The sequence below is a fragment of the Lampetra fluviatilis genome, chromosome 76 (assembly GCF_964198595.1).
Source record: "Lampetra fluviatilis chromosome 76, kcLamFluv1.1, whole genome shotgun sequence".
NCBI classification, from domain to species: Eukaryota; Metazoa; Chordata; class Hyperoartia; order Petromyzontiformes; family Petromyzontidae; genus Lampetra; species Lampetra fluviatilis.
The window spans coordinates 2,390,163-2,406,821 of NC_136350.1; the positions used below are offsets into that span (position 1 = coordinate 2,390,163).

A 16,659-nucleotide genomic window follows, 5' to 3' on the forward strand; every position below is an offset into this window, starting at 1 on the left:
ATCTGACCCATAGGTGGCAGCCATCTCAAGCCAGAGGACGAGAGGACTCTAGCCGCCACGCATATAAAGGATTTATAGTGAAAAACTTTGTTTTTACGGGTTAATTTTTTTGCCATTTAAAAATGCCGTAATCGACTCTTTTTAAAACGGCCATCCCCGTCTGGCTAAATGAGGCTGATAAGCCGGAGTTTTATTCTGTACACAAAGACGAAGCAAGCGGCACTGGCTGTACACAGGACCACAACAGCGTAGTGATGTCCCTCTGCTCATCAACTCCATGTAGGTGGAGTGTAAGATGTTGGGTAGTGATGCACGCATCAGCCTACACGAGTCGATGCATTCATTTTCCCTGCCCGGTGTTCCAATCCCACAGCCTACCACCGCCCCTTTCTTTCCGTGGGTAGAGATGTTGAGAAAACTTCCCGGGGCTAAATGTCAGAATTCGCCACTCATATCCGCTACTCAAGCAACACACAGGTAGAGTTCATGGTCGATAGGGTGGATCACAGAAATCTCTCCTTCACTTAGCGGTGCTAGGCACATCAACGGGGACGCGTCTCTCTGTCTCTCCGTTTGCTCTGTCCTGGTCATTGTCTTTCTCTGTTTGTGTCTATGTCCGTGTGTCTACTCTATCCGTGTCAGTGCCCGCATCCGCATCTCTGTTCGTGTCTATGACCGTGTCTGCTATCCGTCTGTCTGCATGCGACACTCCGTGTCTCTGTATGTCTACTCTTGTCTGCTCTGTCCGTGTCCGCACAGCTCACAACAACAGCAGCAGCAGCCCAGAGACCCGACAAAGCTTCGACAGCAGGCGCAGCGAACATCGGACACATCGCCGCGGAAACACCACGCGGCAGCAGCACAACCCAAACACGCAGAGTCGCAGAGCCACAACGCATTTTAATACGATCCGTGTGTATACATTCAACGGTGACCGAGATGAGGAGACCAAGAAAATCCGGTCTCAGCAGCACTCCCAATTTGAGCCCAGGGCCAAGGCATTCTGGGGGCTCAGCAGTGCCCCGACACAGTACTAATCACTAGTCAAATATGGATGGGGTAGGACTAGGACTAGTCACTAGTTAAATATGGATGGGGTAGGTATAGTTATAGTCACTAGGGGACTATGGATTGGATAGTACTAGTAATAGTCACGAGGTGATTATGGATTGGATAGTACTAGTAATAGTCACGAGGTGATTATGGATTGGATAGTACTAGTTCTAGTCACGAGAAAAATAGGGATCAGGCAGGTCTAGGAATGGTCGTATAGTCACTCACTCAATACAATGCAGTACGGGGCAGTCCTTGGCTTACAAACCTAATTCGTTCCTGAGACCCGTTCGTAAGTCGAACGGTTCGTAAGTCGGAACAAAACAACGCACTGCATTTGAATGCCCACATGGCCAGTGTTATGAAACGTGTTATGGATCAACAAAAAGGGAAGCATCGTTAAACTCATTAACATCCCGCCAAGGATCGCTCCTCTGAACAAAATAGATCAGTGGTTCAGTTTTCAAGTTCGCGTTTTAAATCAATGTGTTTTTGCTATTTTTTTCGTGGAAGCTGGTCCGTATGTACAGGTGTTCATAAGTCGATGACTGCCTGTACTTGTATTTTATTTTACCAGGTAAAGCCCCACTGAGCTGCTGTATAGCTATTCTACTGGTAGGAACCCACTGGTTACACCAGCCCACAGGGGATTATTGTGTCCGTCCGTCGTGCAGGGAGGGGCTGGGTGGAGAGGGAGGGGCTGGGAGGGGTGGGGCTGGGTGGGGAGGGGCTGGTCACCCCGTGGTGCCCTTATAAAACTCAACGTTTAACCTACTCACGCCGGCTTGTGCCCGCCCTCACAGTCGGCCATTTTTGCGGAATACACCACGCCGCCGTTGACCCTGGCCATTGACCGAGCAACCCAACGTTCCTACCAGCTCCCTCCGCAGGAATGTGTTCAGAAGCAACCTGGCCATCACTGATGATAGCTCGACGAAGTGGTGGCTTATCATCGTGTGGAAATGTATAGCAACAGCCAAAACAGTCAAAAATCCACGCGATCACGGGGATCGAGACACGCAACCTCCCAACTGCAGTGGACTGTCGATTATCTGCGGTAATGATGGACTGCCGCGGATTATTTGAAAAATATCTTATTTGAAATGAAGCACAACTGAAGATTTCTATTGTTACTCTTTGGATTTAGAACGATTGCTAACAATCGACCGATCAATGCGCGTGCCAAGTAGTAACACTTTCCTGCTCACGCGCAGAAGACTCGGCCCGCTATAGTGGACAGAAGAGCCACACCCATCAAAATCAATCAACCTCCACCCCACTGTTGTAAAGATATGCAATTACTGTGTTATACTGTAGAGGCAATAACATATTTGTTCGGTTTCAGCACATCACTTGCAATAAACATTTCCAAGATTCACAATGTACAACAGTTTGTTTTTATATTATTACATTGGGCTTAAGGAAAAACAATCCACGAGTTATTAACTTGTGTCAAAATCTCAGGCGCGTGGTTAATCCACAAATTGGCTAAAAACCGCACACGGATAACACTGGTCAACAAACAAAAACATTTTTTTCTGGCCTGGACTTTTGCAGCTGTTTTAGACTAATTTCAGGGTGCTGATTCCAAATCTGATCTCAGATTTGCTCCATCACATCTCATTTTTTAAATCCTTTATATTAAGTTCACTTGCTTGCTTGCGCGCTTACGACCGTGCAAATCTTTCGGTCGTTTTTTAACCCACTTCCCGTGATCCAAATCGAGCTGACATTTTGCACACAGACTCGTTGTGCGTGACAATTTATTTTCGTGAAATTTTTTTTCCAAAATTTTCAACATTTTAGGATTTTTTTAAATATTTAATTACCAATTGCTTAATGGTGGCAGGCAATCATCTGACCCATAGGTGGCAGCCATCTCAAGCCAGAGGACGAGAGGACTCTAGCCACCCGTTTCAAAGACCAATGTGGGCTGGCACGCATATAAAGGATTTATAGTGAAAAACTTTGTTTTTACGGGTTAATTTTTTATGCTATCGGCATACCCCATTTTCATTGATTTTACCCGAAATTAACTCTGTCACTTATGATTGCAAGTTGTTGCGAGTCAGTGACTGCTTTAGTGTTAAAATATGGTGCTGTATTTTTAGCATAGTGTTTATAATATAATTTAATGTAGATATCCACATTTATAAAAAAAAAAACATCTTTTGCAGTTTTTATTGAAAATGCAATATTTGATATCTCAAAAACCTGATGCCAGATTTGGAATCAGCACCCCAAAATTACCTTAAAACCGTTTGAATACCTTATGCCAGAAAAAGTGTGTTGACCAGTGTAATCGAGTCTACTGTATACAGGCGTCAGGGTTCGGGATCGAACCCAGCGACCTCCTGCATTATAACCCCTTCGTGAGGCAAGTGGTCCATCTGGGGTGAGCAATAAGCTACACTGGCAAAATACCAGTGCCTTGAGTGGCCCCATGAACACGCGACGTGACGCAAGTGCGAGACCCCTGCCTCCGATCTCGTTGGGCCTCAAACTCCTCTCAAACCGCGTCCGTCGAAAAAGAACTTGACGGGAGAGAAGCGTACGCCGAATGTTTGGGATGGACACACAAAACCAAGGAAAACATCCCCCCGTATAGCCTAAACAGGCTGTTGGGGCAAGTGCTGTTAGCGAGCACCTATGAAGGCCGGAACGGACACGAGGGGGTAGGTGGCCAGCACCACGCCCGACCGCCTCCGTCTCCCCAGTGGCGATGTTTACACACCACACCAGGTACTCATTTGAGTCGACCTAGGGGAGGCCCAGGACCGGTTCAGATAATCGTTACTGGTGTTGGGCATGAGCGGGTAGTGCAGTGCGCTAACCACTACACAACTACACACAGACACAGGGAAAAATGTAAACACTCTCTGGGTGTGGCGATGACGAGTCACCACCCCGGGAAACAGAACCGTGTGGTGAGTGGTGTGACGTCAACTTGGAAGGCCCCGATTTCACAAACGCAAAAGGAGGCATCATCATCATCAAAGCAGCGGCAATGATGATGATGATGTACCAGCTCCCCGCTCAACTCCCTATGCAATTCCTCTGGCGCTGAGCGGTTCCTAAAAGGTACGCGGAGAATCGGGGGACAGGCCATGCATCTGGCTTCTCGACCACCCTCAATGTGACATTTACAGCTGCTGCTGCTCCACGTCAACTTGATCAGCCACGTGCCAGTTGAGGTGGCTCGCTGTGAGGGTGACTGGAACCTATAGTTTAACGAGTAGTAGTAGTAGTAGCAGGGCTTTCGTGAACAATATTATCCACAGGTATTGTTTGGGTTAGAGCGCATAGAATATAAACGCGTCGTTCAACCCGCCACCAACGCCGGACACACAGCCTAATTAGTAATGGGCTTGTCACATAAACAAAACGGGGCCAATTCATGACCAGTTCAGCACTAACTGGTTGTGTTTAAGACGTAGGCTTTCACGACCAATATCATCCATAAGGTTTTATTTGGGTTAGATCGCGTAAATATATAAAAGTGTGGAGAAGTCTGTTTCGTTCCTTATATAGAGGCGTAGATGTGTCTAACACCAGTGACGATTACCTGATGAAGCTGGTTGCAATTACTGGCGAAACGTCGTACTCCGATTGTAAATGTTGTGGCTTGGCTCTCCAACACACCGGTGAGTGCTGTACTGGTGACGAATTGGCACGTTCTGTTTACGTGACAACCCTTACTAGTTGGCTGTGTCGGGTGGTGGCGGGTTTTAACGATACATTTATATATTTACGCGATCTAACCCAAACAACCTCTATTGTTAACTGGTTGTGTGTTGGAGAGTAAACCCACAGCGTTTGCAATTCGTGTACCGTGATGTCATTACAACCAGCCTCATCAGGCGACAGCCAGACTGACATCACATTTATCCCGCCTCTATTTAAGACCATAACAGGAGGAGGATTTCTCAACAATTCTGGCCGTCACCTGATGAGGTCAGTTGTAATTACCGGCAAAACGTCTCGTTAACTCGAATTGTAAATGTTGCAGTGGGTTTACTCTCCAACACACAGCCGGTTAGTGATTAACTAGGTAAATAATTGGCACTTTGTTTTTACGTGACAAACCCCTTACTGATTGTAAATGTTGTAGTGGGTTTACTCTCCAACACACACAAACTGGTTAGTGCTGAACTAAGTAAATAATTGGCATTTTGCGTTTACGTGACAGACCCCTTACTGATTGTAAATGTTGTAGTGGGTTTACTCTCCAACACACACAAACTGGTTATTTTTCGATTTAAAGCTTTCGTGACTGCAGAGATTCATCTTCTTGGTTCTTTCGGTAAAGTCACGTAGGTATAAAATAAAATAAATTGCGTTGTGGCCGAAACGTCGTGAGAATGATTTTATTATGTTTTATTTGTATTATTTTATTATTTCCATTCTACGTGACTTTACCGAAATAACCAAGAAGATGAAACTGGTTAGTGCTGAACTAAGTAAATAATTGGCACTTTGTGTTTATGTGACAGATTGGGCTGTGGCGTCGGGGTGGTGGTGGCGGTGGGTTTAACGACACGACACATTTATACTTATGCGACTGAACCAGCAAAACAAAATCTCGGTTGTGGGCACCTACAGTGGTGGCGGCTGCTGCTATTACCTGGGCGGTGCAAAGAGGCTCCAATGTAACAACACTTTCATTACTTTTAATGTTTTACCTACGTGACTTTACCGAAAAAACCTGAGAATAAACGCACACAAACCCCCCTCCCCCCCAATGTCACTCCACTGCTGGATGAGGGCCCACACCCACCCCAACAACACAATTTGGACTGTGGTGGTGGTGAAAGGGGGGTGTTATCGAACCATACTTCACCGTGCCGGTCGGCACAGCTTGGTGAAGGCGGCGAATGCCGGTTTGGTGAAAGCTTGAGGAAGGAAGGCGAGGGGAGGTGAGCACGGTCCTAGAAGGTTGCGTCCAGAGACGGGGTCTACAGGGGACTCGTGGTGCCACGGGGAACACGTTGTCCACTCGGGGTCCACGGAGGGCCTCGGGGTCTACAGGGGACTCGTGGTGCCACGAGGAACACATCGTCCACTCGGGGTCCACGGGGATGTGGGTGTCACCGTTAGAGTCTGTGTCTCTGTTGATATTTCTGTCTGGGGTTCAGGCCCCCCCCGCCGCCCCGCTAGGGCGCGATGGCGAACGGCTGCGGCGGGGCCAGCGCCCCCCGCCGGAGGCTCTCGAGCAGCCACCGCGGGCGAACAAACAGCACCGCGGGGCTCCCCACCAGCACCTGGGGGGCGGGCAGGGGACACCGCCTTGTCACGCTCTTCACCACATCACAACGCTCACGACCACCATGTCACACCGCTTGCCACCACCATGTCACACCGCTCACCACCACCACGTCACAACACTCACCACCACCTCGTCACAACTCACCAACCACCTCGTCACACCGCTCACCACCACCACGTCACACCGCTCGCCACCACCATGTCACGCCATTCACCACCACCACGTCACAACGCTCACCACCTCGTCACAACGCTCACCACCACCACGTCACAACACTCACCACCACCACGTCACACCACTCACCACCTCGTCACAACGCTCACCACCACCTCGTCACAACGCTCACCACCACTACGTCACAACACTCACCACCACCACGTCACAACACTCACCACCACCACGTCACACCACTCACCACCACCACGTCACACCACTCACCACCACCACGTCACACCACTCACCACCTCGTCACAACACTCACCACCACCACCACGTCACACCGCTCACCACCACGTCACACCGCTCGCCACCACCATGTCACGCCATTCACCACCACCACGTCACAACACTCACCACCTCGTCACAACACTCCCCACCACCACGTCACACCACTCACCACCACCACGTCACAACACTCACCACCACCACGTCACACCACTCACCACCACCACGTCACACCACTCACCACCACCACGTCACACCACTCACCACCACCACGTCACACCACTCACCACCTCGTCACAACGCTCACCACCACCACGTCACAACACTCACCACCACCACGTCACAACACTCACCACCACCACGTCACACCACTCACCACCACCACGTCACACCACTCACCACCACCACGTCACACCACTCACCACCTCGTCACAACACTCACCACCTCGTCACACCACTCACCACCTCGTCACAACACTCACCACCTCGTCACAACACTCACCACCACCACCACGTCACACCGCTCACCACCACGTCACACCGCTCGCCACCACCATGTCACGCCATTCACCACCACCACGTCACAACACTCACCACCTCGTCACAACACTCACCACCACCACGTCACAACACTCACCACCACCACGTCACACCACTCACCACCACCACGTCACAACACTCACCACCACCACGTCACACCACTCACCACCACCACGTCACACCACTCACCACCTCGTCACAACACTCACCACCACCACGTCACAACACTCACCACCACCACGTCACAACACTCACCACCACCACGTAACAACACTCACCACCACCACGTCACAACACTCACCACCACCACGTCACACCACTCACCACCACCACGTCACAACACTCACCACCACCACGTCACACCACTCACCACCACCACGTCACAACACTCACCACCACCACGTCACAACACTCACCACCACCACGTCACAACACTCACCACCACCACGTCACAACACTCACCACCACCACGTCACACCACTCACCACCACCACGTCACAACACTCACCACCACCACGTCACACCACTCACCACCACCACGTCACACCACTCACCACCACCACGTCACAACACTCACCACCACCACGTCACACCACTCACCACCTCGTCACAACGCTCACCACCTCGTCACACCGCTCACCACCTCGTCACAACGCTCACCACCACCACGTCACAACACTCACCACCACCATGTTACAACACTCACCACCACCTCGTCACAACACTCACCACCACCACGTCACACCACTCACCACCTCGTCACAACGCTCACCACCACCTCGTCACAACGCTCACCACCACTACGTCACAACACTCACCACCACCACGTCACAACACTCACCACCACCACGTCACACCACTCACCACCACCACGTCACACCACTCACCACCACCACGTCACACCACTCACCACCTCGTCACAACACTCACCACCACCACCACGTCACACCGCTCACCACCACGTCACACCGCTCGCCACCACCATGTCACGCCATTCACCACCACCACGTCACAACACTCACCACCTCGTCACAACACTCACCACCACCACGTCACACCACTCACCACCACCACGTCACAACACTCACCACCACCACGTCACACCACTCACCACCACCACGTCACACCACTCACCACCACCACGTCACACCACTCACCACCACCACGTCACACCACTCACCACCTCGTCACAACGCTCACCACCACCACGTCACAACACTCACCACCACCACGTCACAACACTCACCACCACCACGTCACACCACTCACCACCACCACGTCACACCACTCACCACCACCACGTCACACCACTCACCACCTCGTCACAACACTCACCACCTCGTCACACCACTCACCACCTCGTCACAACACTCACCACCTCGTCACAACACTCACCACCACCACCACGTCACACCGCTCACCACCACGTCACACCGCTCGCCACCACCATGTCACGCCATTCACCACCACCACGTCACAACACTCACCACCTCGTCACAACACTCACCACCACCACGTCACAACACTCACCACCACCACGTCACACCACTCACCACCACCACGTCACAACACTCACCACCACCACGTCACACCACTCACCACCACCACGTCACAACACTCACCACCACCACGTCACACCACTCACCACCACCACGTCACACCACTCACCACCTCGTCACAACACTCACCACCACCACGTCACAACACTCACCACCACCACGTCACAACACTCACCACCACCACGTAACAACACTCACCACCACCACGTCACAACACTCACCACCACCACGTCACACCACTCACCACCACCACGTCACAACACTCACCACCACCACGTCACACCACTCACCACCACCACGTCACAACACTCACCACCACCACGTCACAACACTCACCACCACCACGTCACAACACTCACCACCACCACGTCACAACACTCACCACCACCACGTCACACCACTCACCACCACCACGTCACAACACTCACCACCACCACGTCACACCACTCACCACCTCGTCACAACGCTCACCACCTCGTCACACCGCTCACCACCTCGTCACAACGCTCACCACCACCACGTCACAACACTCACCACCACCATGTTACAACACTCACCACCACCTCGTCACAACAGTCACCACCACCACGTCACACCACTCACCACCTCGTCACAACGCTCACCACCACCTCGTCACAACGCTCACCACCACTACGTCACAACACTCACCACCACCACGTCACAACACTCACCACCACCACGTCACACCACTCACCACCACCACGTCACACCACTCACCACCTCGTCACAACACTCACCACCACCACCACGTCACACCGCTCACCACCACGTCACACCGCTCGCCACCACCATGTCACGCCATTCACCACCACCACGTCACAACACTCACCACCTCGTCACAACACTCACCACCACCACGTCACACCACTCACCACCACCACGTCACAACACTCACCACCACCACGTCACACCACTCACCACCACCACGTCACACCACTCACCACCACCACGTCACACCACTCACCACCACCACGTCACACCACTCACCACCTCGTCACAACGCTCACCACCACCACGTCACAACACTCACCACCACCACGTCACAACACTCACCACCACCACGTCACACCACTCACCACCACCACGTCACACCACTCACCACCACCACGTCACACCACTCACCACCTCGTCACAACACTCACCACCTCGTCACACCACTCACCACCTCGTCACAACACTCACCACCTCGTCACAACACTCACCACCACCACCACGTCACACCGCTCACCACCACGTCACACCGCTCGCCACCACCATGTCACGCCATTCACCACCACCACGTCACAACACTCACCACCTCGTCACAACACTCACCACCACCACGTCACAACACTCACCACCACCACGTCACACCACTCACCACCACCACGTCACAACACTCACCACCACCACGTCACACCACTCACCACCTCGTCACAACACTCACCACCACCACGTCACAACACTCACCACCACCACGTCACAACACTCACCACCACCACGTCACAACACTCACCACCACCACGTCACAACACTCACCACCACCACGTCACACCACTCACCACCACCACGTCACAACACTCACCACCACCACGTCACACCACTCACCACCACCACGTCACAACACTCACCACCACCACGTCACAACACTCACCACCACCACGTCACAACACTCACCACCACCACGTCACAACACTCACCACCACCACGTCACACCACTCACCACCACCACGTCACACCACTCACCACCACCACGTCACAACACTCACCACCACCACGTCACACCACTCACCACCACCACGTCACACCACTCACCACCACCACGTCACAACACTCACCACCACCACGTCACACCACTCACCACCTCGTCACAACGCTCACCACCTCGTCACACCGCTCACCACCTCGTCACAACGCTCACCACCACCACGTCACAACACTCACCACCACCATGTTACAACACTCACCACCACCTCGTCACAACACTCACCACCACCACGTCACACCACTCACCACCACCACGTCACACCACTCACCACCACCACGTCACACCACTCACCACCACCACGTCACACCACTCACCACCACCACGTCACACCACTCATCACCACCACGCTCACCACCTCGTCACAACGCTCACCACCTCGTCACACCACTCACCACCTCGTCACAACACTCACCACCACCACGTCACAACAGTCACCACCACCACGTCTCACCACCACCACGTCACAACGCTCACCACCACCACGTCACAACGCTCACCACCACGTCACACCACTCACCACCTCGTCACAACACTCACCACCACCACCACGTCACACCGCTCACCACCACGTCACACCGCTCGCCACCACCATGTCACGCCATTCACCACCACCACGTCACAACACTCACCACCTCGTCACAACACTCACCACCACCACGTCACACCACTCACCACCACCACGTCACAACACTCACCACCACCACGTCACACCACTCACCACCACCACGTCACACCACTCACCACCACCACGTCACACCACTCACCACCACCACGTCACACCACTCACCACCTCGTCACAACGCTCACCACCACCACGTCACAACACTCACCACCACCACGTCACAACACTCACCACCACCACGTCACACCACTCACCACCACCACGTCACACCACTCACCACCACCACGTCACACCACTCACCACCTCGTCACAACACTCACCACCTCGTCACACCACTCACCACCTCGTCACAACACTCACCACCTCGTCACAACACTCACCACCACCACCACGTCACACCGCTCACCACCACGTCACACCGCTCGCCACCACCATGTCACGCCATTCACCACCACCACGTCACAACACTCACCACCTCGTCACAACACTCACCACCACCACGTCACAACACTCACCACCACCACGTCACACCACTCACCACCACCACGTCACAACACTCACCACCACCACGTCACACCACTCACCACCTCGTCACAACACTCACCACCACCACGTCACAACACTCACCACCACCACGTCACAACACTCACCACCACCACGTCACAACACTCACCACCACCACGTCACAACACTCACCACCACCACGTCACACCACTCACCACCACCACGTCACAACACTCACCACCACCACGTCACACCACTCACCACCACCACGTCACAACACTCACCACCACCACGTCACAACACTCACCACCACCACTTCACAACACTCACCACCACCACGTCACAACACTCACCACCACCACGTCACACCACTCACCACCACCACGTCACACGACTCACCACCACCACGTCACAACACTCACCACCACCACGTCACACCACTCACCACCACCACGTCACACCACTCACCACCACCACGTCACAACACTCACCACCACCACGTCACACCACTCACCACCTCGTCACAACGCTCACCACCTCGTCACACCGCTCACCACCTCGTCACAACGCTCACCACCACCACGTCACAACACTCACCACCACCATGTTACAACACTCACCACCACCTCGTCACAACACTCACCACCACCACGTCACACCACTCACCACCACCACGTCACACCACTCACCACCACCACGTCACACCACTCACCACCACCACGTCACACCACTCACCACCACCACGTCACACCACTCATCACCACCACGCTCACCACCTCGTCACAACGCTCACCACCTCGTCACACCACTCACCACCTCGTCACAACACTCACCACCACCACGTCACAACACTCACCACCACCACGTCACAACGCTCACCACCTCGTCACAACGCTCACCACCACCACGTCACAACACTCACCACCACCACGTCACACCACTCACCACCACCACGTCACAACACTCACCACCTCGTCACAACGCTCACCACCTCGTCACAACACTCACCACCACCACGTCACAACACTCACCACCTCGTCACAACACTCACCACCTCGTCACACCACTCACCACCTCGTCACACCACTCACCACCTCGTCACACCACTCACCACCTTGTCACACCACTCACCACCACCACATCACAACACTCACCACCTCGTCACAACACTCACCACCTCCACGTCACACCACTCACCACCACCACGTCACACCACTCACCACCTCGTCACACCACTCACCACCTCGTCACACCACTCACCACCACCTCGTCACACCACTCACCACCACCACGTCACAACACTCACCACCTCGTCACAACACGCACCACCTCGTCACACCACTCACCACCTCGTCACACCACTCACCACCTCGTCACACCACTCACCACCACCACGTCACAACACTCACCACCTCCACGTCACAACACTCACCACCGCCACGTCACAACACTCACCACCTCGTCACAACACTCACCACCACCACGTCACAACACTCACCACCTCGTCACAACACTCACCACCTCGTCACAACACTCACCACCACCACGTCACAACACTCACCACCACCACGTCACAACACTCACCACCTCGTCACAACACTCACCACCTCGTCACAACACTCACCACCACCACGTCACAACACTCACCACCTCGTCACACCACTCACCACCTCGTCACAACACTCACCACCACCACGTCACAACACTCACCACCTCGTCACAACACTCACCACCTCGTCACAACACTCACCACCACCTCGTCACAACACTCACCACCACCACGTCACAACACTCACCACCTCGTCACAACACTCACCACCTCGTCACAACACTCACCACCACCTTGTCACAACAATCACCACCTCGTCACAACAATCACCACCTCGTCACAACACTCACCACCACCACCACCTCGTCACAACACTCACCACCTCGTCACAACACTCACCACCTCGTCACAACACTCACCACCTCGTCACAACACTCACCACCACCACGTCACAACACTCACCACCACCACGTCACACCGCTCACCACCACCACGTCACAACGCTCACCACCACCACGTCACAACGCTCACCACCACCACGTCACAACACTCACCACCTCGTCACACCGCTCACCACCTCGTCACACCGCTCACCACCTCGTCACAACACTCACCACCACCACGTCACAACACTCACCACCACCACGTCACACCACTCACCACCTCGTCACACCACTCACCACCACCACGTCACACCACTCACCACCTCGTCACACCACTCACCACCTCGTCACACCACTCACCACCTCGTCACACCACTCACCACCACCACGTCACAACACTCACCACCTCGTCACAACACTCACCACCTCCACGTCACACCACTCACCACCACCACGTCACAACACTCACCACCACCTCGTCACAACACTCACCACCACCACGTCACAACACTCACCACCACCACGTCACAACACTCACCACCACCACGTCACAACACTCACCACCTCGTCACAACACTCACCACCACCACGTCACACCACTCACCACCTTGTCACACCACTCACCACCACCTCGTCACACCACTCACCACCACCACGTCACAACACTCACCACCTCGTCACAACACTCACCACCACCTCGTCACAACACTCACCACCACCACGTCACAACACTCACCACCTCGTCACAACACTCACCACCACCACGTCACAACACTCACCACCTCGTCACAACACTCACCACCACCACGTCACAACACTCACCACCACCACGTCACAACACTCACCACCTCGTCACAACACTCACCACCACCACGTCACAACACTCACCACCACGTCACAACACTCACCACCTCGTCACAACACTCACCACCACCACCACGTCACAACACTCACCACCTCGTCACACCACTCACCACCACGTCACAACACTCACCACCTCGTCACAACACTCACCACCACCACGTCACAACACTCACCACCACCACGTCACAACACTCACCACCTCGTCACAACACTCACCACCTCGTCACAACACTCACCACCACCTTTTCACAACACTCACCACCTCGTCACAACACTCACCACCACCACCACCACGTCACAACACTCACCACCTCGTCACAACACTCACCACCTCGTCACAACACTCACCACCTCGTCACAACACTCACCACCTCGTCACAACACTCACCACCACCACGTCACAACAGTCACCACCACCACGTCTCACCACCACCACGTCACAACGCTCACCACCACCACGTCACAACGCTCACCACCACCACGTCACAACACTCACCACCTCGTCACACCGCTCACCACCTCGTCACAACACTCACCACCACCACGTCACAACACTCACCACCACCACGTCACACCACTCACCACCTCGTCACACCACTCACCACCACGTCACAATGCTCACCACCACCACGTCACACCACTCACCACCTCGTCACACCGCTCACCACCACGTCACAATGCTCACCACGTCACAATGCTCACCACCACCACGTCACAACGCTCACCACCACTACGTCACAACACTCACCACCTCGTCACAACACTCACCACCTCGTCACAACACTCACCACCACCACGTCACAACACTCACCACCACCACGTCACAACACTCACCACCTCGTCACAACACTCACCACCTCGTCACAACACTCACCACCACCACGTCACAACACTCACCACCTCGTCACAACACTCACCACCACGTCATCACAACTCACCACCACCACGTCACAACACTCACCACCTCGTAACAAAACTCACCACCTTGTCACGATCACCACTTCGTCACACTCACCACCTCGTCACAACACTCACCACCACTACGTCACACCGCTCACCACCACCACGTCACATCACCATGTCACGCCATTCACCACCACCACACGCAACTCGTTACACCACGCACCACCACTCCCGACCACCTCGTCACAACACTCACCACCACGTCATCACAACTCACCACCACGTCATCACAACTCACCACCACTACGTCACACCAATTACTACCACCTCGTAACAACACTCACCACTCACGTCACGCCCACCTCACACTCACGTTACACTCACTAGTAACCACTCATAGCTCACATCACACTCACCACTCATGTCAAACTCACCACATACTTAACACCCTCACACCCTCTCACACCTTCACCCCGTCACACCCTCACCCCGTCACACCCTCACCCTCTCAGCCTCTCACAAGTTCACCCCATCACAACGTCAGACCCTCACCCTCTTACACACTCACCTCGTCACACCCTTTCACACCCTCACCTCGTCGAAGCTCTCATCCCAGCCGTGATTGGCGATGACGAAGTCGACTTCTTCACTTGCATCGTCAGCAACGACGCTCCTGACACACGGCGCACACCGCAGCCCGTCACGTCACCCCATAAAGTCGGCCCGTCACATCCCATTACGTCACCCCTTCTCGTCACCCCGTGCGGTCACCCCGTGTCGTCACCCCGTGCGGTCACCCCGTGTGGTCACCCCTTCTCGTCACCCCTTCTCGTCACCCCTTCACGTCACCCCATCAAGTCGGCCCGTCACATCCCATCACGTCACCCCTTCTCGTCACCCCGTGTGGTCACCCCGTGTCGTCATCCCGTGTGGTCACCCCGTGTGGTCACCCCGTGTGGTCACCCCGTGTCGTCACCCCCGTCACATCACCCCCTTCACGTCACCCCACCACGTCACGTCACGTCACCCCTTCACGTCACCCCGTGCCGTCACCCCCATCACGTCACCCCCTCCATGTCACCCCCTTCACGTCACCCCCTCCACGTCACCCCCTCCACGTCACCCCCTTCACGTCACCCCCCTCCACGTCACCCCCTCCACGTCACCCCTTTCACGTCACCCCCTCCACGTCACCCCCTTCACG

The 16,659-nt window shown here is 54.4% G+C and overlaps 1 protein-coding gene across 1 annotated transcript in view; it reads right to left on the bottom strand.

Moving 5' to 3' along the window:
* Nucleotides 1-887: 887 nt before the first annotated feature.
* Nucleotides 888-16,659, bottom strand: part of LOC144953406 (DNA repair protein XRCC1-like) — a 41,594-nt gene continuing 25,822 nt past the window's right edge. The window contains exons 10-11 of the mRNA XM_078883983.1: nt 16,050-16,128; nt 888-6,314 (exon numbers count right to left, since the gene is read on the bottom strand). Coding sequence (XP_078740109.1) covers nt 6,207-6,314; nt 16,050-16,128 — 187 coding nt within the window. The 3' untranslated portion in view covers nt 888-6,206. The remainder of the gene's footprint in view (nt 6,315-16,049; nt 16,129-16,659) is intronic.